At 33.3% G+C, this 22,778-nt stretch overlaps 1 protein-coding gene across 1 annotated transcript in view; it reads left to right on the top strand.

Moving 5' to 3' along the window:
* The window catches only part of LOC150102939 (glutamate receptor ionotropic, NMDA 2B-like), a 173,188-nt gene that overhangs the window by 71,582 nt on the left and 78,828 nt on the right, over positions 1 to 22,778 (top strand). The window contains exon 7 of the mRNA XM_090397451.1: positions 17,222 to 17,369. Within this exon, the coding sequence (XP_090253577.1) occupies positions 17,222 to 17,369 (148 nt within the window). The remainder of the gene's footprint in view (positions 1 to 17,221; positions 17,370 to 22,778) is intronic.

Genomic DNA, 22,778 nt, shown 5'->3' with positions numbered 1-22,778 from the left:
TTCTAAGATTTCTAGTATAAAAATCAGTGAATCTTGACTGATTTATTTATTTACTATAAAGAATAGTGAATTCGCTTAGCATTAAATAATGAATTACCCCCAGACGTCACGAGATAATTAAAAACTTCTGCAGAGTAAAAAACTATATATCTTATTATTGTTATTAGGGTTAAAGACGAAGTTACCTGTATAAGCTTGTGTACTACACAATCTAATTCACGTCTGTATCACTGGTTAAAGAACATGCATCAGGTTATGCATACATCACAATCACCGATGTAATATGTGGTTGCGGAATGTTCCACAACTTTGTATTCAAATGATTTTAAGCTATTAACATTATTATAAAATTTGTATTCCACCATAAACATGATATTAATGTAAAAGGGGGGGGTAAGCTTTTATTATATGCATCGGTTTAAGTCTTAATTTGTGATATTCATCTTAATGCAATTTATTATTTTGTACATATTATGTATTGTTTAGTGCAGGTGGTCCCCGGGTTACGTTCGGCGTTTCTTACTTAAGAACGGGCTCCAAAGGCTCCCCATAAGGATAATTACTAATTAAGTAATTAAACTAATAATTGCGGAATTATTTTCCTCGGGGACAATGCCCTCAGTTCTCTGATGAATTTCGTTGGTGTCACAGATGAAGATATCGCCGAAGTCACAAAAGCCGTGGTGAAGGGTGGCAGTGTGCTACAATTGGACATCATTGAAAATTATGTCATTGACTTATTTGAGTCTCATTTATAAGAATTTGCCAATCAAGACCTTATGAAGATAAAGTAGCAGCTGATAGAGACAAAAGAACACGAAGAATCAGAAGATCCAGAGCCAAGAAAGTTTACAACAAAACAATTAGCTGAAGCCTTTCGTCTCATCGAAACAGGATTTGCTAAGCTTGATGAGCAAGATCCTAATATTGAGCGGTTTACAAAGGTTTACATTGCAGGTAGTGAGAACGGCAGCCGCTGCAAGGCCATTTATGATGTAAAAAAGAAAAAGGCTGTTCAAACAACCCTAGATACATTTTCAAGAAACCGACTTCAGTGGTGAGCGCTCCCTTCTCCAGCAACAGAATCAAATCCTGATTCTCCAGCAACAGCTCCATCCTCTGCAGTCCAGAATCTGATCCTGATTCAAATCTAGATTCATCAGCACCCACTCCATCCTTTCAAGTACCATTTCCATCACCATCTTCAAATTAATGTTAGCCTACTTTCTGTTAATGTCCTCTTTCTTTGAATCAAAAGAAAGAGTATACAATTGTTTCTCTAATTTATTATTACAGTACAGGGGTATTATTATTATTATCATAATTATGTGTGTGTGTGTGTGTGAGAGTGAGTGAGCACGCGCGCGAATTTCTCAATCATATATTTCGTAGCTTCCCAACACAGCAAAAAAAAAACAATACATAATAACCAACTGGTGTCATCCTCAGATAAGCTTACATATAAGCTTCGAGGATGAAAGCAAAGAAAGCACCCACTCCATCCTTTCAAGTACCATTTCCATCACCATCTTCAAATTAATGTTAGCCTACTTTCTGTTAATGTCCTCTTTCTTTGAATCAAAAGAAAGAGTATACAATTGTTTCTCTAATTTATTATTACAGTACAGGGGTATTATTATTATTATCATAATTATGTGTGTGTGTGTGTGAGAGTGAGTGAGCACGCGCGCGAATTTCTCAATCATATATTTCGTAGCTTCCCAACACAGCAAAAAAAAAACAATACATAATAACCAACTGGTGTCATCCTCAGATAAGCTTACATATAAGCTTCGAGGATGAAAGCAAAGAAATTAGTTCTCATCCAAGATGTATGATATGTAACCAAATGCATGTAATGTATATATCACACGAAAACCAATGTATGTAATGTATGTATTATATGTAAACCAATGTACATAATGTAAATATCACATGTGAACAAATATAAGTAATGTATCATATGTAAACAAATGAATGTAATGTATATAATAACTGTAACAAATGTATGCAATGTAAAAAAAAATCTTTTAAATGTAAATCATGAGTTTACATTGTATGTTTGTGAGAATAAGGAAATATAATACTTAGATTGCATATGTGTAAATACTGTTGTATAATCACACCTTTTCCAACTTGAAAAAAAAGTAAACTACAACATGTAATATTATACAACTTATGTAACTCTGAACAATATAATTGTAAATTATTATTATGATTGTTATATAAAAAAAACTGTTATCATCATTACTACTAAATCTCATTATATGTAGCACAAAGTGCAGAACCTTGTAAAATAATATACTGAATAGATGATCTTTGTACATATCTAATTATTTGAAAGAACAATAAACAAATTTAAAAAAATACAGTATTACAATGTATTATTATTGCCACATACGACCCATTATAGTATTATTATTATTATTAATATTATTATTATTATTATTATTATTATTTTAATAAATTTTAACAAAAATAAAAATACGCCCCCAAACGAAACAAAATCCATGGATAACAGACATCATACTAACAGACATACAAAGAAAAGATGCCCTATGGAAACAACTTAAGAAGTCACCGAACAATATCGCTTTAAAAGCTGAATACAAAAGAAAACGGAATCTCCTAACAACCCAGATTCGAACGGCAAAAAGAAACTATTACAGCAACAAATTAACAACAGCACAGAATGACAAAAAGGAAACCTGGCACCTGATTAATGAAATGCTGGACAATATACACAGAACCACTGCCACAGAAACAATAAAACACAGCTTTGCCTGCGACCACAAATCCCTTAAACAGTTGGCAAACAACTTTAATCAGCACTTCGTGAACTCTGTCCAAAAGCTACAAGAAACAACCTTTCCTCACACATACGAACATTCTCCACTAGGTCCACGAGCAACCCAGTCGATGTGGTTCCCCACAGTAACAAAAGAAGAACTATCACTGGCAATCCAACAAATTAATCCTACCAAAGGACCGGGGATAGACGGAATCAGACCAAAAGACATCAAGAAACACTCAACCGACCTACTTCCAGTTATACAAAAACTGTTAAATAAAATCTTCGAAACTGGACACATACCTGAAACACTGAAGACTGCACTAATCACACCCATACACAAACAGGGAAAAAGAAACATAATAAGTAATTACAGACCTATCGCCACGCTGCCTGTAATCAACCAAATCATGGAGCGCATTGTACATCAGAAACTCTCCACATACGTTGAAAAATTTCAAATCATACCCAAAACACAATATGGCTTTCAAAAAAATAAAGGAACAGCAACACTCCTGGAAGACTTCACAGATCTAATAAACGCAGCATTGGATAAAAACAGAATAACATTAGTGGTATTCATTGACCTAACAAACGCATTTGACACACTAACACATAAAACCTTGTTAACGAAACTTACCCGTATCGGAATTGGAGGTCGTCTACTCCAGTGGTTTAAAGCATACACGAAAAACAGAAAGCACATCACACGTATAGGATCAGCACACAGCAAAGAGGTACATGTAACCTGTGGAGTACCGCAAGGAGCTGTCGTATCTCCCATTCTATTTAACACATACACACACGACATAAGCCAACTCCCCCTAAAAAGTAAAATCTTCTAGTATGCAGACGACACGGCCATAGTATCCATTCACAACAATGCAAATATCGCTTACACAAATATGCAACACGACATCAATCAAATCACTAACTGGTTAACCGAAATCGGCATATATATAAACCCTGGAAAAACAAAGCTAATGATATTCAAAAACCCCCAAACCCTGCCCATAGAAACTAAATATCTCACTATCAAACATTCATCCTCCTATACACAAAGTGCAGAACCTAAAATCACAACCATTACACAGGTGAAAACAACACGCTACCTTGGACTTCACTTCGATGCAGATCAAAGTTGGAATAGCCATACAAACTACCTACATACCAAGCTTAGGATAATAGCAAGCAAACTATACAGATTAAAAGACATTGCCCCAACCCACATAAAAATACTAATCTATAAAGCATTATGTGAAATCATTTTAAGATATGCAATCACATCATACGCATTCTGTGCAGACTACAGACTTAACAGGCTACAATGGTTGCAAGATAAAATGATAAAACTGATATTCTGGGAACAACCCACTCTTATGCAGGAAGCATGGACAAAACACAAAATATTTAAGGTGAAACACTTACGCCACTACACAGTCCTGTTAAAACACTACTACAGCCCAACATATAGAGTAACCAGAACAACATATCAAATAACAAGACCACAGTCAACAAACTACATAACATATAAGTACAACAATCATCACGGCAAAGCCAGCCGAAACTTCTACGTACCTGACATGATAAACAAACTGCCGTTCGACAACAGAAACCTAGGAACATACAGAGAGCTGAAACAGGCACTATATAAATATTATAGCGAGAATGAAAATTAGAGCAATTCCTGTTTCTCTCTCCCCCACCACACATACACACACACACACACACACAAACCACTACAACCCCCCCTCTCAAAAAACTACTACTACAAGAACACAAAGAAACAAACACACCATGTCTAAATCCAACCCTATTTGCACAAAAAAAAAAAAAAAAAAGTTAAACTGTAATAGCAGTCAAAGTCTTTCAAACACGTACCAACAAACAGTAAAATCAACACCTGGCTTGTGACCACCATAGGAACACAACCATGAAACCACCACCCTCTGTCATCTATTATCTTCCTCAGATAAGCTCTGCTAAGCTTCGAGGAAGAAAATTACTAACTTGCAAGTATCTGTTATACACACTTGCAATGCGTTATAAATATTATATACATATAATTACTACAGCAACTATGTATGCAATTCATCTGAGACGTAAAAAAAAATTCTGTATAATCCTTATTGTAAATACTGTAAATATTATTATTGTATGTAACTTATACTGACACAATAAAATGTAAAAAAAAAAAAAAAAAAAAAAAATTCTGTATCTGTTATCTGTTATCTGTTATTCACATAATTGATACACAGTCAAAACAAGATATCATATAAATAAAAATATGACTGGTGATTCAGAACAATTCAGATTCTACCCAAGAATCTAAGAATAGTCCGTCAGGTAGCGTCGTAAAACATGGACTGTTCCAAGTAATGCTGTTTTTTTGTAGGTCATATGGGTTGGACAGCGTCTTTGAAGTTGCACCAAGTGCACCGATAATTATTTCGATGACTTTGCTGTGTTTAAGCCACAGTCGGCAAACTTCGATTGCCAGATCTCGATATTTAGTCATTTTTTCGGTTCTTTGTTGTTGATGTTGTTATCACTGGGCACTATGATATCAATAATCCAAACTTGTATTTTGGAATTGTGATTTCAGGTCTATTGTGTTCCAAATGCCGATCAGTTTGTATTCTAAAGTCCCAGAGAATTTTTGCTGTTTCGTTTTCCAATACAGTCTCTACTTTATGCTGCCACCAGTTATCAGAAGTAGGAAAGGCATATTTTTTGCATGCATGCCAATGAACTATTTTGGCCACCTGATCATGGCGGTATTTACAGTATAGTCAGTTTGAGCTATTTTGCTGCAGGCACTGATTAGATGTTCTACAGTCTCATCTTTCTGATCGCATAATCTGCATTTGCTGTTATTATTCATGTTGAAAATTTTTGCTTTGATTGCATTAGTTTGTAATGCCTGTTCTTGAGCTGCTAGAATAAATCCTTCTGTTTCTTTTTTAATCTTCTGTTTTCCGTGTTGGAGCCATTGCCATGTCTTGTTCACGTCAATTTTGTCCTCAGGATCTCGAAGAAATTGTCCATGAAAGGGTTTATTTTTCCAGTGCACATATCGGATATTTTGTTGTTCCTTTTTCTAATCGGATTTGTTTTGTGTTGCTTTTAGAAGGCCCTCTTGTGTAATTGCTTGAAGCATTGGCTCAGAGCTATTTTCGATGTAATTTTTAAACCAATTTCTTCTTCTTCCACAGTCTGTCTCACTTGCAGCAGACCCCGTCCACCTATTCTCCTCGGTAGGTACAACCGGTCAACATCACTTCGTGGGTGTAATGCATGATGCATAGTCATTAGTTTTCTAGTTTTGCGGTCTAGTTTGTCCAGGTCGTCTTTTGTCCAATTTATTATGCCAGCTGTGTATCGGATCATTGGTATAGCCCAAGAATTCTTTGCACTAATTGTGTTTAATCCATTTAGTTTTGTTTTCAGAATTTTTCTAACTCTTTTGAATGTATTCTGATGGTGCACGTTGTTTAATTTTCGAGTAGAGAATATCATTGGCTTCTAATATTCCTAGGTATTTATAGTGTTCGTCAGCTGAAATTGCTTTATATATTTTTCTTGATCAAAATTAAAATTTCTAGTGTCATTAATTTTTCTCGTTTAATAGATAAAATTGCGCATGTATCTAAACCAAAATCCATTTTGATATCCTGACTGAAAATATGAACTATGCTCAATAAAGAATCTATTTGCTGGGCCGATTTTCACATAGCTTCAAGTCATCCATATACAATAGATGGGAAATTTTAATATTACATTTAGGAATTTCATATCCAAGTTTTGTTTTCTTCAGAATCATAGACAAAGGAACCAAAGAAATATTGAATAGCAATGGGGACAAGGAATCAGCAATAAACGTGGAAAATTCCACGTTTATTGCTGATATCTCAAAATCCTTTATTATTCCCTTTTAATATTGTTTTCCATAATTTCATAGCAGTAGCCAGAAACTAACATATGTTTTTGCTAATTCCAAATATGTTTAGTGATTTTAGGATCCAGCAGTGTGAGAGGGAATCGAATGCTTTCTTCTAATCGATCCATGCCATGTTTAAATTAGTTTTTCGTCTTTTTGAGAGTCTGGTAATCATTTTATTAATAAGGATCTGGTATTTTGTTTCTCTAGATTTTTGAAAATTGCCTTTTGGTTCAATCCAATAAATCTGAATATCTGATAAGTAGTGGTATATGGAATTTGCTATGATTGCAGTGAACAGCTTAAGCATAGTTGGTAGGCATGTTATTGGACGATAGTTACTTGGGTCTGCATCCTTATCCTTATCTTTCATGAAGAGAAAAGTGCGCCTAGATATCATCCAATCTTCTACTGAGCCAGACTGCAACAAATAATTAAATTGTTCTCCCATTCGATCATGTAGACTGGTTAGATGTATGTTTTAACCAAAATCCATGTAGTTCGTCTTTACCAGGTGAACTCCAGTTTTTTAATTTTCTAGCTTGAGCACTGACCATTTCTTTAGTGATAATGACATTTTTCATTTGTTTTTGTTTCATTTCTGATTCTATTTCATTAATCAAATGAAGCATCTTTATTGTGTTCAAGAGGATTATCCCAGATTGACTTCCAAAATTGGAGTGTTTCTTCTCTTCCGGGTGAATGATGCTTTGCATTTGTATTTCTCTGGAGAGACTGGATGTACTGACGTTGGTTCTGTCGAAATTGCATATTTTTTACATATTGGTTTATTCTTGCTTCGTATCTTTTAATTTTCTGTGCAGTCGCTGTAATTCTTTGTTTTAGCTCTTCGGTAACTTCAGCAATTGTTTTGTTGGCCAAATTATATGTGTTAATCAGTTTGTTTTTGATGTTATTATTTATCAACCGTCCTTCTTTAAGTTGCTTAGATCTCTTTAAGTTGCTTAGATCAGCTCGAAGCCTGTTGACCATTCGTTCTAACCGGATTTTCCATGGTGCAGATTGTCTCATCCTCGGCTTTTGCTCTTTCAGTTTGCAACCAAGCTTCACGGAAATGATATAGGCTGTGCTGTATAGGAGCTGATTTGTTTTCTTTATACTGTTGGTTGTGATGGTTTCAATCACAGCATTTGCGTCTAAGAGGAGCTGTTTTAGCTTAGATTGTTGTAAAGAATTTAATGGTGGTAGTCTTATACGGTCGTTTATGGAGTTCATATGTTCCAATATCCCTGATTTCATTTTGCACTGCCCTTCTGTCTAAACATTCTGAGGTATGTCGTCAGCTTGATGTATACTGAGTTGAATTCCAAAGTTTGATATAGCTACTTCCTGATGATTTTCTGTTACTGGAGTTGTTGGTTAATTACGTAACTCTTGCAGCTCAATTTCATAAATATTTTGTTACGGAAAATGAAATTCTTTTAGTCCATAAGTCTTTGTTCTGTTATTGCAGATTCTGGGAATTTTTGTTTCCAAATAAAATGCATATGCTTTCTGAAACCTCGTTTTTCTGGTGTTGATCTGAAAACAACATTTCATAATTTCTTTGTTTTCTTCTACAGTCAATTTTTTACGTTTGGTTTCTTCCAGTCGTTTTCAGCTTCCTGCCCTGATTGACCAGCAATGAGAGCTGGGTCCTGTAGCCCACTTGTCGCCTGATGCCCAGGATCCCGAACATCTGACGCAGTCCTAGAAGACCAGGGCGTCGACTGATCCGGTATGGATCTCTTCTTCCTTTTCACCATTAAGATGGGGGATGGAATTATTATTATTATTATTATTATTATTATTATTATTATTATTATTATTATTATTATTATTATTATTATTATTATTATAGAAGTGTTGCAAACGGTAAAAGACATTAAAATGAGCATTAACGCACTAAAAGACAAGCAACACAATTTGATGAAAGAGACATCCGAACTCCGTCAAGAACTTCATTCTCTAAAACTACAATACGAACGTTTAAATCAGCAACTTTAAATCTTTAAAAAAGATCTTGTCATAAACGGTCTTCCTGAAACTGCACCTACAGAAAACCTCAGAGACGTGGTTTTAAAATTAGGCCATGTAATTGATATCCCCTTACAGCTTAACGACATTCAGACCATAAATCGGATTCCTAGGAAGAGCAAAAACCAAGGCTTCCCACGACCTGCACCAGTCATAATTCGTCTTAAGAGCAAGTCCACAAGAGACAATCTCATAAAAGCCAGCAGGCAGAAAAAACCAGTTGCCAAGGACATGAACGCACAGCAAGACAATACACCAATCTTCCTATCCGAATATTTAACACCATTCAACCAGAATCTGTTGTACCAAACAAGAAAAGAAAAAATGGAAAAAAAATTACAATTTTTGTGGACCAGAGATGCCAAGATATTCATAAGGAAGTCACAAACTTCAAAGTTGATACAACTTAAAAGCACAGAAGACATAGAAAGGCTGCCACTGTGAAGAAAAAAGCCTCCTAAATAGTTCAAAAAGAAGCCTACAATAAAAAAAGAACGTGAACCATCAAGACAGATGCAATAACATAGGATATATCGGCAATTTCACTTTGATCCGACCTTTCAGATCATTTATTTGACTTCCCAAAGATCTGTCTACTTCCAACACAGCAACCAAATCAATAACAAATATATGTATATATAACCAGTATCACCCTCAGAAAAGCTAATTACAAAGCTTCGAGGGTGCAGTTGAGTTACATCCTAGTAGTAGTAGTATTTATCAAACATTATTCACTTAACATTCTGTAATGAATTCTAGTAGTAAACAGAAAATGTGATAGTAATACTTCAGTTATATATTTAAGTTTAAAATTATATATTTAATTTACAATTTAAATTTAAAAATTATTATTATGTAAACTGCAACATAAGTAATATTGTTTAACTTGTGAGTCATTAATAATAAACACGATTACTATGATTATTATTAATGGTAATAATACACACTTTTTACTCTTGTGTCAATGAGAAATTCTGCAAATGATAATGATAATAAGAGTAATTATAATTATTACTGAACCATTTTGCACGAAAAAGATGCATTGTTGCCTAAATATTAGTATATTCATGTAATTATTTGAGAAATAATAATAAAAAAAATTATTATTATTATTAAAAAAAAAATTATTATTATTATTATTATTATTATTATTATTATTATTATTATTATTTGTTTAGAAATATAGAAATTTGTTTGTATAATCACTCTTTCTCAAACTTTGAAAAGAAAAAAAATGTAGAAAAATTTCTATATAATCATCATTTTTAATATTAGAAGAACATGTGTTGTAAATACATAATATAAAGGCAAGAAAGTATTATTAAAAATTTTAATTGAAATCCAATGTAATAATTGCAGCACTTGGTGCTGAACTCTGTTATTAGGTGCAAATGTCACACAAGATGTTTATTGTATGTATAAATATTTTAGGAATCAATAAATTATCATTATTATTAAAAATAAAAATAAAAATAAATTAACAAACACTGGCTAACATTGCTATCACTGCTCAACTACACTTTGACAAACATAGATGCGCTAATTCTGACCGAAGTCGCAATAAACGACGCAGAAATGTACGCATAAAACATTAATAATTACCAAACCTACAACTCATGTAGACCAAACAAAAGAGAAGGAGGCATCGTGTCATTTATCAAAGAAAAATACAATGTGACTGAAAAACAAACTCATTTCGAACATGAGGAAACACTAATTTTGGAAATCGCAAATAGCGAAAAAAGTAGTATCAAATACATAACAAACATAATATACAGGACCCCAGATAATAATCCTCATCTTTCTGCATGAGTTAGAAGCATGGAGAAGCGACTTCGAACCCCGTACAACACATAGGCTCATCCTAATAGGAGACATAAATAATCTTGACCACACTTCTTCAGCCACTAATACATGCCTTGATATAGTAAGTCAGTACAGCATAAACCTCACCAACAAGAGACGAAATACTCAACAATTCATTAATTGATCATATCAACATATGGACTCCCATCCATACATATACATCATCAGTAATTAACGTCAAAATTGCCGATCACTACTTTGTCTCAACTTCGTTTTATTACGTTACCTACCCTCCCACCTCCACAGACGTCGAGAAAAATTGATCGTATCAAAGGGCATTATCGACAACCTTGTAAAAAATACAGACTGGAATTGCCTACTTAAAATAAATGATCCTGTAACATTATATAAGAATTTACACCTACGGTTTAGAGAAATATACAAAAAAAGCAACAATGCCTGCACAAACGAAACGAAAAACAGACAATAATCCATGGATAAATGGCGACATACTAAATAGTATAACTGTAAACGAAAATCTATAGAAAAAACTAAACAGGTCACCCAATAACACACATTTAAAAATTTAACTTTAATTTGTATAATTTTTTTCTTAATTTAAAAATTAAACAAAATTATACAAAAACACAAGAAATCAACTAACAACAAAAATTCGTAGTGCAAAAAGACACTACCATTTCCAAAAATTCATAGAATATAACGATAACATGTGGCAAACATGGTCTACACTCAACGAATTAGTAACTCGAAAAAAGAAAACTTCAGCATAATATTTTATTGCAAAAGGTTTAGTCAGGATACAAACCAAGAGGAACTAGCAAACTCATTCAACCATGCTTTCACAAACAATATCACAAAACTCAAAAAAACATAACCTACCAATGATCAACAATAGACTATGTATTTTTCACCTGTAAAAAAGCAGGAACTGAAAGACGCACTTTTATAGCTGACACCAAAGACCACTCCAGGAATAGACAAAATAACACACACACACACACACACACACACACACACACACACACACACACACACACACACACACACACACACACACACACACACACACACACACACACACACACACACACTGAACAAATAAATCCAACACTTTGGGACTCGTGAACATAATATTCGACAGTAGCATTATTCCACAACAACTAAAAACTGAAATAACTATGCCAAGTTACAAACATGGATACTCAGAACTACAGACCAATAGCTACCATACCAGTCATTTCAAAAATTCTAGAACAAATAACACACACACCAGACTACAGAACTATTTACACAAGTACAACATCATTTCTCAAAACCAATACAGCTTTCGGAAAACAAAAATCACCATTACTTTATTAGAAGACATCCTCGACGCAATAAACAAAGCTCTCGATAGAAACAAGTACGGTGTCGTTATACTGCTTAATTTAACCAAAGTATTTGGTACACTTTATCATTACATACTACTCAACAAACTATACTCAATAGGTATAAGAGGAACACTGCATGCCTGGTTCAGGAACTGTCTCTCAAACAGAACAAAAGTAACAAAAATAGGTACATGTCACAGCCGTGGTATACAAATAAAACAGGGTGTCCCTCAAGGCGCAATATTATCACCCAGTCTATTCAACATATACATTAACGATGTTCATAACATGTCCATACGAAGTCCAATATTTCAGTACGCAGATGACACCGCACTACTAATAATCTACACAGACATCAACACGGCTCTCTCCAAAGCACAACAAGACCTAAATTACAACATACTTCTACCAAAACACAATTCTAATCAACGGCACCAAAACACAGATGTTAATAATACGCAACCCTAGAATCATGCATCCCCAACCACTATCGATACACTGTCGCATATACAGCTGCATTACGAACAAAAACATCCTGCCAATATCCCGAAATCACACCTGAAACACATGCAAAATACATTAGTCTTTACATTGATTGCCACTTTAAATGGACAAACCATATAGATTACCTACACCCTAAACTCCGCATCATCGCAGCAAAAGTCTTCAAAATAAAAGACATTATTCCATCTAACAAAAAAAATCCTTTATCACGATATCTGCGAATCCGTACTCAGATACGGTAAAGCAGTCTATGCAAACACATCAAACAGCTACCTAACAAAATCAGAAATATTACATAGAAAAATTGTGTCAACAGTGATTTGGACATCTTATACACAACAGCCAATATCCGACCGGTAGACGGCGAAACACAGAATCCTGAGAATTAAAATTCTGAAACACTACACAATATTACTAAGGAATTATTTCAACATCAGCTATCGAAACAAGCGAGACAAATATCGTATAACACGACCCAAAACAACTCTTTACATCCCTACACCCTTCAACAACTCAAAAGGTTCTTTTGTGAGATCACATCAGATACCCACGCTACTCAACAACCTATCAACAAATTTAAAACACATAGACAACTACAGAATATTAAAACACGAACTCTTGAAAATATACCAACAAAGTTAACACTAATATACACATAACTATTTATGTTGTGACAACAACATAAATAGTGAAGCCTAATCTCACTCTCTTGACAAAAGCTAATCCAAGCTTCGAAGTAGGTTGGATATATATATCTATATAAATGTTAAAGATACCAAGCTATTTTTAAACCTGGTTTTACTCCATTTCCCAAGTAAGCAAACAGACAAGTAAGGAAAGTTTGCGCCTTACCCAAGGCAAAATACTTTCTACATCTATCTCTCATCTTGAGATTTTTATTGAATAAGGTTAAAACACCTTATGGTAACTTGTTCTGGTAAAATACTTGTAAGCTCTGTATTACTAAAATCTTGGTATTTCTAGCCTGGCTTCCACTGATGAGACCTCAATAAAGGTCGAAACCGGTCTGGGTAGTGGCCCCTTGCCTTTAATACATAGCATCATACATCTCCTCCAGGAGATGTGCTTTGCATTAATGGTAAATATTAAGAGTAGTGATCAGTGCTTATCCACTTTACCACGAGTTGCCTTGATTTTCACTACGTGTGGGATCAGATAGACTTCCAATTATTGCAAGCGCAAACTTGACTTGTCTGTTTGCTTACTTGGGAAATGGAGTAAAACCAGGTTTAAAAATAGCTTGGTATCTTTAACATTTATTATACCCAAGGTAAAATACTTTCTACATATATATATATTATGTACATTTACATTTTAAAAATCACTCTACTCTACATTTTGTACTTAACTGAAAATGTAATAGTATGCTTTATTGTGTATATGAAAATACACTGTATGATGATAAATAAAATGTTAATACAGTTTTAAAAAATATATATGTAATTTATCTGAGACATTATCATATTATTATTATTATTATCAATTATTCAAAAATTCCGTGTAATCTTTATTGTTTAGAAGAACACGTGTTGTAAATATAGATGCAGAAAAGTATTATTATCAAAAATTTAATTGAAATGCAATGTGTAGAAAATGAATCACGTATGCAGCACTTAGTGCTGAATTTTGTAAAAATTACAAGCAGGAATTTCATTGAAGAAACGTTTTGTAATTTTGTAAATATTTTAGAAATCAGTACAAAAATATTATTATTTAAGGTAAAACTCATATTCTAATAACAAAGAGAATAGTCCAAGCTTATACTGGCAGCAAGGAGAGAATAGAAAATATTTAAGGTGAAACATTTATGACACTACTCAGTCAGCTAAAACTTTATTTCAGCTAAATCCACACAGTAACCAGAACAGCATAACCGATAACAAGACCACAGCCAAATAAACTACATAACACATAAAGTTTAATAATCACTATGGAAGATCCTCTAGGAGCTTCTAAATACTTGATACGATCAACAAACTGCCATTCAATGACAAAACGTAGGACCTACAGAGAGCTGAAACTGGCGCTATATAGATATTATAGTGAGACTGAAAATTAGAGAAAAATCATACACACACACACACACGCACACACACACACACACACACACACACACACACACACACATATATATATATATATATATATAAATGTGTGTGTCCTCACATAAATATGTTCCTAATCAGATACATATAAATAGATAAATCTACACCTGGCTCGCAATGGGTTCTGAGACAAAACCACAAAACCACTGCCATCTATTATCTTCCTCAGATAAGCTCAGCAAAAGCTTCGAGGAAGAGAACAGAAACGCAACGCCACCCGAACAAACAAACAAGTCTATCATCAACGAACATATTCAGCAATTTGTAAACTGACTTTTTGTTGTGATAAAAATGTAACAAAAATGTTTTAATAGTATATATGTAGATAATGTATACTCACAAACTCTGATCTTGATATCGAATTATTATTACTATCATTATTACTAAATTATTATTTAGTAATTATTATGTTATAAAATATCTCTACTAAATAAATAATATATAAAAAACAGTATTAAAATATAAATACAAATGACAGTATGCAGAAAAAAGTAAGAATATTTATATAAAATTATTCCATTATTAATATTAATATTATCGAATTGTATAGTGAACTGTGTACTGTATTGTGATGGTGTGTGTAATATATAAATATTTAGCTAATTAAAAAATGTATACCTATATTTATAAAAAATTTAAAAATCTATATCATGGTCTTAAAAAAAGTGTAATTATTCTGGAAGACCAATAAGATTATTATTATTGTTATTAAAAATTTTTATTTTTATTCTCTTGCAATTATACCTTTGTAAAAAACGTTTGTATTGCAGTGTTAATTTTGTTTATATACTTTATTGTACATGTAATTCTATTGAAGGAGAATAAATATAAAAAAAAAAATTTCTAAAATAATTAATTCTGTTCAAGCATTTTGTGTTCAAGCATATTTTAGAAAAAAAGAAAAACTATTATTATTATTATTACCGTATATGCGCTGTTCATCAGGGATCCGAGTCGCATACAAATCCGACATAAAAATGTTCTCAGGAACGTATTTCGTCCGTAACCGTGGAACTGCCTGTATTTGCTAAAATGTAACAAGGAGAAAGCTTAATAAATTGTAAGGGTAGACATGAAAAAAATACAGTGGAATCTGCGGATAATATAAAGTAAAAAATACACTTTAAAAAGGCAGGTAAATTCACGTTTATACAAGTATACTAACAGTAACGTGAATTTATCGGTACTACCTGATAAACAATTACAGTATATTCGCTTTACAGTTGCAAATTCATGAGAAAACAACTTGATACGCCAGCAGAAAGCCACTAATCAAGTTGTGCTACCGTCCCTGTGGAAGGGAAATTTGCTAAAACAACTATCTTCTACAATTTTCCCGCCCAGTCCAAAAAAAAAAAAAAGTAGCTTGTTGATATTTCGATCGATTCGCACCTCTAAGCAATTATTCTCTCTAATCTACTTTATAAAAAAGAGTATTTAAACACTCTGGGGATGGTATTGGCATTGACTGTGCATTGCTAAAAGCTATTGAGTGGAAGCTGTGAATAAATAATATGCAATTTCAAATTAAGCGAACTAAATTTCGAACGACAGCTATATTTAGTTTCAGTGCAGGATTCATGCCTTCATATCGTGCTGCTTTTTTAAGATCTCACTATGGATTTTGTGCTACGTTCCCATTTTCTTCTCCTATGTTGCTAGTGTGTGTGTGTGTGTGTGTCCTATGTGTGTGTTCAATGTCATTTTGACAATGTGAAGTAAAAAAAAAAAACTTTGGAAAATTTTCAAATTAAAACACTATTATGTTTCGATCTACCCATAAAACGTATGGAAGCATTGGAAAGATTAGCATACTCGTGAAAAGAATTTCACAATTGCTTATGTACTGAATATTTAGGTTCATAGACAAACAAATTACAAATATCCTGAACATGACCGAATTGCGAGCCCAATGCATCGTAATTCAACGCTTAGCTTGTGGTTAACATAAATTAGAACATCTTGACCATAAACGTAATACAGATTTGATCGGTGGAGCAAAAAAAAAAGGCCTCGTACATTAAACGGCCTTTTTATAATGTCATCCCAATGACCCTGATTTAAAACAATGGTTAATTTTATATGAAATTATTCTGAATTCCTTCAGCCCATTTAATTTTATAAACGAAATGCATCGTTTTAATGTGGAAATAAATAATTTATACCCGCTTTGAATATCACTGCCGGTAAGACGGTTGATGTACGACTGATATTGTTTGATTCTTGTCAGTGACAAAGTTGCTGTTAAATCCTGAAAGATCTATAAGTAGCGAATCATCCAATGTTATGAAGAGAAATAAGTTGCTTAGTATGGTTCTATTGCTTTTATAATAACTGAAAGAAATTATCAATATTCTTCATAAAATGTGAGCAGATTTCAAATCGTACAGATAAAGCAAACTACTGTTTTCTACTTTACATATCTGGTTTTGCATTTCCAACAAATTTTAAAATTATGTTATAAGAAAATCAAAAATACCAATTGAAAGAATGAAGGAGGAACAAAAACCATTAATTAGATATCCATTGTTATAACAATTGATTCCTCTGAGTTGGTAATTTTAATTTCGTATTTGTTTTAATTGTTTGTCTTTATTTTAACTCTAAGGTACTACTTTCATTTCAGTATCAACAAATCTTTGGCCATGAGAAATTCAAAATATTACAGATGTTGTTCCGGTTTTTGCATCGATCTTCTTCAGAAATTCTCAGACGACTTGAGGTTTTCTTATGATCTCTATCGTGTAGAGGATGGAACGTGGGGTGTTCTCAATGTAAGTACTACAGTGTGAAGACTTGCATGTTTTGAAATTCGTTTGGCGCATTATCTCTGACAGCAAATTTATATATGTAATTGATCCATTTGAAATTCTGTAAATCGCTTCCCGGGAAATCACTCAACAAATTTTTCTTTTGTGATTTCTATGAAAGTTTAAGTAGCGTAGATCACACGAAAATTATAAAACTTTCCAAACGTGTTTTAGAAGTCGTAGCCCAGCTTGGTTCAACACAATTCCTTTTCTTCCAATAGCAGAATGTCGAAACTCTGCAACCTTTAAAGAATCTTCCAACATGGGGGATAAGAAGTATTCTTATAGCTACCGGGGGTTGAAGGGGAAGAGGAAACAGTACCAAACTGCTCCGATATAACCTCCTCACAAATTGAAACAGTCAGTGTGGCTGCTATTGTGCTGTTATAGTTTCATCATAACGTTTTATGAATGGGATTATTCTTTGTTAAAAATGCAAGAAAACTTCCTAGATGTGGAGGTGATTAACGGAAATGTGGGAATAGATCTAACTCCAGTGCTCTTCCGATTTTCTTAATAAAGGAGGAACAGCTTCCGGTATAGGGAGCGCTTGCAAACACGATGAAACCACAAGTTAAATTCAGTGGAAATTTACTTAACAAAACCTCTTTTGTCGCATAATTTCTTTCTTTCTTTCATTTAATTCGCTGTTGAAAAAAAAATTAAACTGTTTAAAATATAAATATAATTTTTCGAAAATCTGGATTATTTGATTTATAAGTTATTAATACTTGGATTTAAAATCTTTAATATGAAATTAATCATTTAAATTTTAAAAAAATAATTAATAAACCTAAAAGAATAATAAACTAAATTAACAAACTGAATGAATAAACAAATGCGATGAGAGCTTCGTTAACTCATCGGGATTTAATTCACTTTTTCACATATTTTTGTGTTCCTATTGGTAAATTATTTCCATACCTGTATGTTCACTTGAATTTCAATCATTCCTTATTATTTAGTTTCAAGGCAGCATTAACAAACAATTGAAAACATCACGGATATTTGAAAGAAATTAATTTATTTAAAATGTCCTTGATCTTTTCTTAAATGATCAGAAGGTCTAATTCCATATGATTGGAATAGAAATCTAATTTCACCTATTTGTAAGAAATGAAGTAAAACTAAATGTGCAAATTATAGAGCAATTTCCCAGCTGAATGCTCCCAGTAAGATTTATGCCAATGTGCTTGATTAAAGACTAAGAAAACTAGTAGAAGCTGGTTCAGGCCAAACAGGAGTAGTCAAAGTGAGATTTTCACTTTAGAAATAGTTGAGAGATCTGAGAATATAACAAGCTGCCAACAGAAAAGCTGCTCAAAAATATCATACTTATATGGTGTAAATGAGTTGTTATCAGATTTAAGTTGTACGTCTGCAATTTTTTTATTAATGTCTTTGATGATTGATTCAAGATTCTAATCAGATGGATCTTTGAGGCAAGCAATTCCAGCAGCGGTCATACTCTTGAAGGCTAGAAAACTAGACAAATAGTTCTAAGAAATCCTTTAAATTTTTAAAAAATGTTTTTAAAAATGCTAATCTCGTTCCACAAGCCCACCTTTTCTATCAAGTCACTTTGAGACCTAAAATTAGGAGTGGTGTTCAGGTTGGTTGGAAATTGAAGAGTTGATATGCAGTCAGCCAACCTGGTAGGCCAGAATCTGAAAGTAATTCGGACTAATTGAAATCGCACCAATCAGTCCGATATTTAATAATCATTAAATTTATAATAATCATTAAACATTAAATATTTAATAATCATTAAATCCGAGATACTCAATCCAATCATACTGAATTGTTTTACTATGTTTGGATTATTCAGTGAGCTTCCAAGTCAAGAGATTTATTTATTTATTTATTTATTTTTATCCACTGAATTCTCATCGTGAACTTTTTCATGGGCTAGCAAATACCCAGAACCAATCGAGTAAGAATACGTGTAAGTGAGAAATAAAATACAATGCATAGTAGGTGATTCTGTGAATGCATGTGTAGAAAGCAGGACTAGACACTGAAGAATTGGGTTTATAAAAAGAAACATTTATTATAGTTGCAGAATCATAAAACCTGTTACCTGTACTAGTAAGGTCAAGATGTAGGACCTATGAAGGGATTTCTACTACGCGTGCAAAATTCGATTTAATAGGAAAATTCATGAAGTACACTGAGACCAGAGTACTAAGCATGCAGACAGCAGCTTAAATTTTTGAACATAAAAATTAAACATTTCATGCATTCTAGAGATTTGACGGGAACTCGTTAGATTCAGGAAGACATTGACCTCAATAGTTTATGTAAATGAAATACAAACTCACATTAAGAAAGTTGAGAAGATATTTGGGAAATACAAACTATTTATTTATTTATTTATCGTATGGCTTGTGTACATGGTTAAAAAACAATAAGATATAATACACATGAATATAGATAAGATACACATATATGATAAAAAAGTCTACATTCAGGCAAATACAAATATATGAAATTTATGACAAACATCAGACAGAAGATTAGTCATATTTTAACATTTAGGTTTTAATTCAGTTGATCGCCTCTGGGGATAGGTCAAAGATATCCTTAAAGTCATCTGGATATGCTGTCAGCTCGCATTCCTGTACTACTGTGAATGGTTTGTGTCTCGACTTCACAGGGATAGTGGGGATTTGATATCCTACCCCATTTTGAAAGTGAGTCTCCACATCCACCATGACTTGTACGAATCCTGTTAGCTGTCGTCCATATATTCCTGGGCAGGTCAAATCCAGATGGTTTTTGGAAGATGTTTATGTGATTACGAACTTCAGGTGATACTGCTTGGGACCACAGTACATCCCACCTACTCACCATACTGTCATCCTGGCTAAGAAGATTACGGGCGGTTTTCATGGTAAGTCTTCTGCATTTTAGTCTATTAGATAACGCATCTGGAATAAAATCATGTATTGGGAGATTTTGTTTATTTCGGGGGTGCAATTCTAGCTCGCCTCCTCGTGGTGCACCCTGGGTCATGCTAAAGAGCTAGAGCGACTGGCGGCCAGACCATTGTGCAATTGTGCAATCTCCTGACCATACTTACTCATGGAATACAAACAATAAAAACAGATTACGGTTTATTACAAGTATCTGTTGATTTGAAAGAAGAACGAATTTCTTTTCTAAGTGTCGCTTCAAACGATCAAACTGTAAATAATGTTTTGAATATCTTTATAAATTTACTGGGTTCATTTATCAATAGGAATGAGTGAGACCAAGGGAAGAAAACATATCTTCGGAAGATCCCAAACTACACGAAAACGTATCTTTGAATCAAGTGTACAGCATTTATCTCATTTTGCATAGTAATAACTTCAAAGCAGAAATTAATGAAGGTGTTAATAAACTCTGGTATTAACACCTTCATTCCGACAGCGGTACAAGTCCGCTGTTGGAATATTGCAGTCGTCATAAGCACTCCTTTGATTTCAGATATGAATGCGAAAAAGGTATTCGAGATAATACCGATTGAATCAGTATTGTCATTTATTGGAATTACCTTTCGAAATGAAAAAAAAAAAAAAAACTATTTTTCGTAAAAACAAACTTTTGGACAAGTGTTCAAAAGTTTTTTTGGATGGACAAGTGTCGTATTGTTTTCATAATAACGCTTGTAAAATTAGTGGAATAAGCAGTAAATTTTAAAGCATGCTATTATGTTTTTTAAGAGAGAAATTTTATTGCTATCGTTATCTCACTGAAAAAAATTTTGATAATTAAAATTTCATGGGATGGCGTAAACAAAATTATTATTAATAATTAATAATAATTTAAAAATAATTTTAAAATACATTTAAAATATTAAATTAAAACTTAAAATATAAATATAATAAAAAATAATTAATAATTGAATAAATTTTGAGTAGGAAATGAAGAGAAATTCATGCTCTAAATCTAGTGTAAAATGGTACCTTTTATAAATTCTGAAAACAGGATTTTAATTTTACATGAGCAGCAAGAATCAGAATGAACGTACTTTACTTTTTATAGCAGAAATAATTATTTAGTTCGGGTTATAGTTAAATCAAGAAGAATAATTCGTTTCACACTATATAAATTATATTTATATAGTGTGAAACAAATCTGTTGGTTGCTGAAATGAATAACGATGATTTGCGTTGAATACTTTTTGTATGAAGAAAAATAGTTCTAGATATTAGGTAAAGGAAAACTAAACATGGATAAGAATTCCCCTTCTGCATAATTGCGAATTTTATCAAGTTGGCCGAAATGGCATGCCTAATGGATTATGTCTAGTAGTTGGTTACTCGACATAATCCACAATCTAGTGAAATGGTAATTAATGTAATAAATCGCCTATCCCTAGTTTTATTTATTAAATTTCAGTAAGAAAAGTGAGCTTCCGTAGGTCAGTCAGTATATATGAAGCTCGTTGGTCAGAAAGACCTGGGTTCGATTCCCGTCAATGACGTCAGGAACCTTTATATGGTCTTTTTCAACTAAAGGTGAGTTAGCCAGCCTCAGACGGCGGTAGGGGTTTTTTTTCACCCGATAACTAGGGAAACCTGGAAACTTCAGACCAGGCAAACTAGCCCCGTGAACACACGTGGATTACAGTCATAAATACGTCCCAACATAATTTATTTATCTCAATTATATTCCTTTTCAATGCACTGCTGATCCATTCTAGATTATACCATGCCGTATGTAAAACTTGCAAGATAACGTCTCAAAAGTGTTTTCCAGTTTTATTTTATTTTTATTTAATTTTTCATGTTTTAAAGTAAATTCTTCAGAATTATTCCTAAGAGGGAGAAGTTAGACCGACTTTTGGATAAGCTGTCTTTCTCACGCAAGGCAAACATCCACACAAACAGGCAAAAACTGCTGTTAGGTCAAAGTATAATACCTGGAACTAATGCGTTAATCGCATTTTTCAGAATGGAGTTGGATATGTGCTTTCCAGTTACTTATTATTTGTGTGTGTGTGTGTGTGTGTGTGTGTGTGTGTGTGTGTGTGTGTGTGTGTGTGTGTGTGTGTGTGTGTGTGTGTGTGTGTGTGTGTGTGTGTGTGTGTGTGTGTGTGTGTGTGTGTGTGTGTGTGCGTGCGTGCGTGCGTGCGTGCGTGCGTGCGTGCGTGCGTGCGTGCGTGCGTGCGTGCGCGCGCTAACTTATTTTTATCTGTCTACTTTATGGAAATATCACGTACTTCTACATTTTCTTGAAAATCATGTCAGCTATTAGAAACGATTGACAAAATAAGAATTATTACTGCTGCCACTATGAAATAGACGAAATTATGGCCGCAAGTACTATAAACATATAGATTACCTGCATACACCCTCCTATATCACGGTAATTGCGAATCTTTAC

Source organism: Typopeltis vanoorti, chromosome 9 (assembly GCF_054136105.1).
Source record: "Typopeltis vanoorti isolate ZY-2024b chromosome 9, IOZ_Tvanoo_1.0, whole genome shotgun sequence".
NCBI lineage: Eukaryota > Metazoa > Arthropoda > Arachnida > Uropygi > Thelyphonidae > Typopeltis > Typopeltis vanoorti.
The sequence above is the reverse complement of the archived record's forward strand: the minus strand, read 5'-3'. Positions and strand labels throughout refer to the sequence as shown.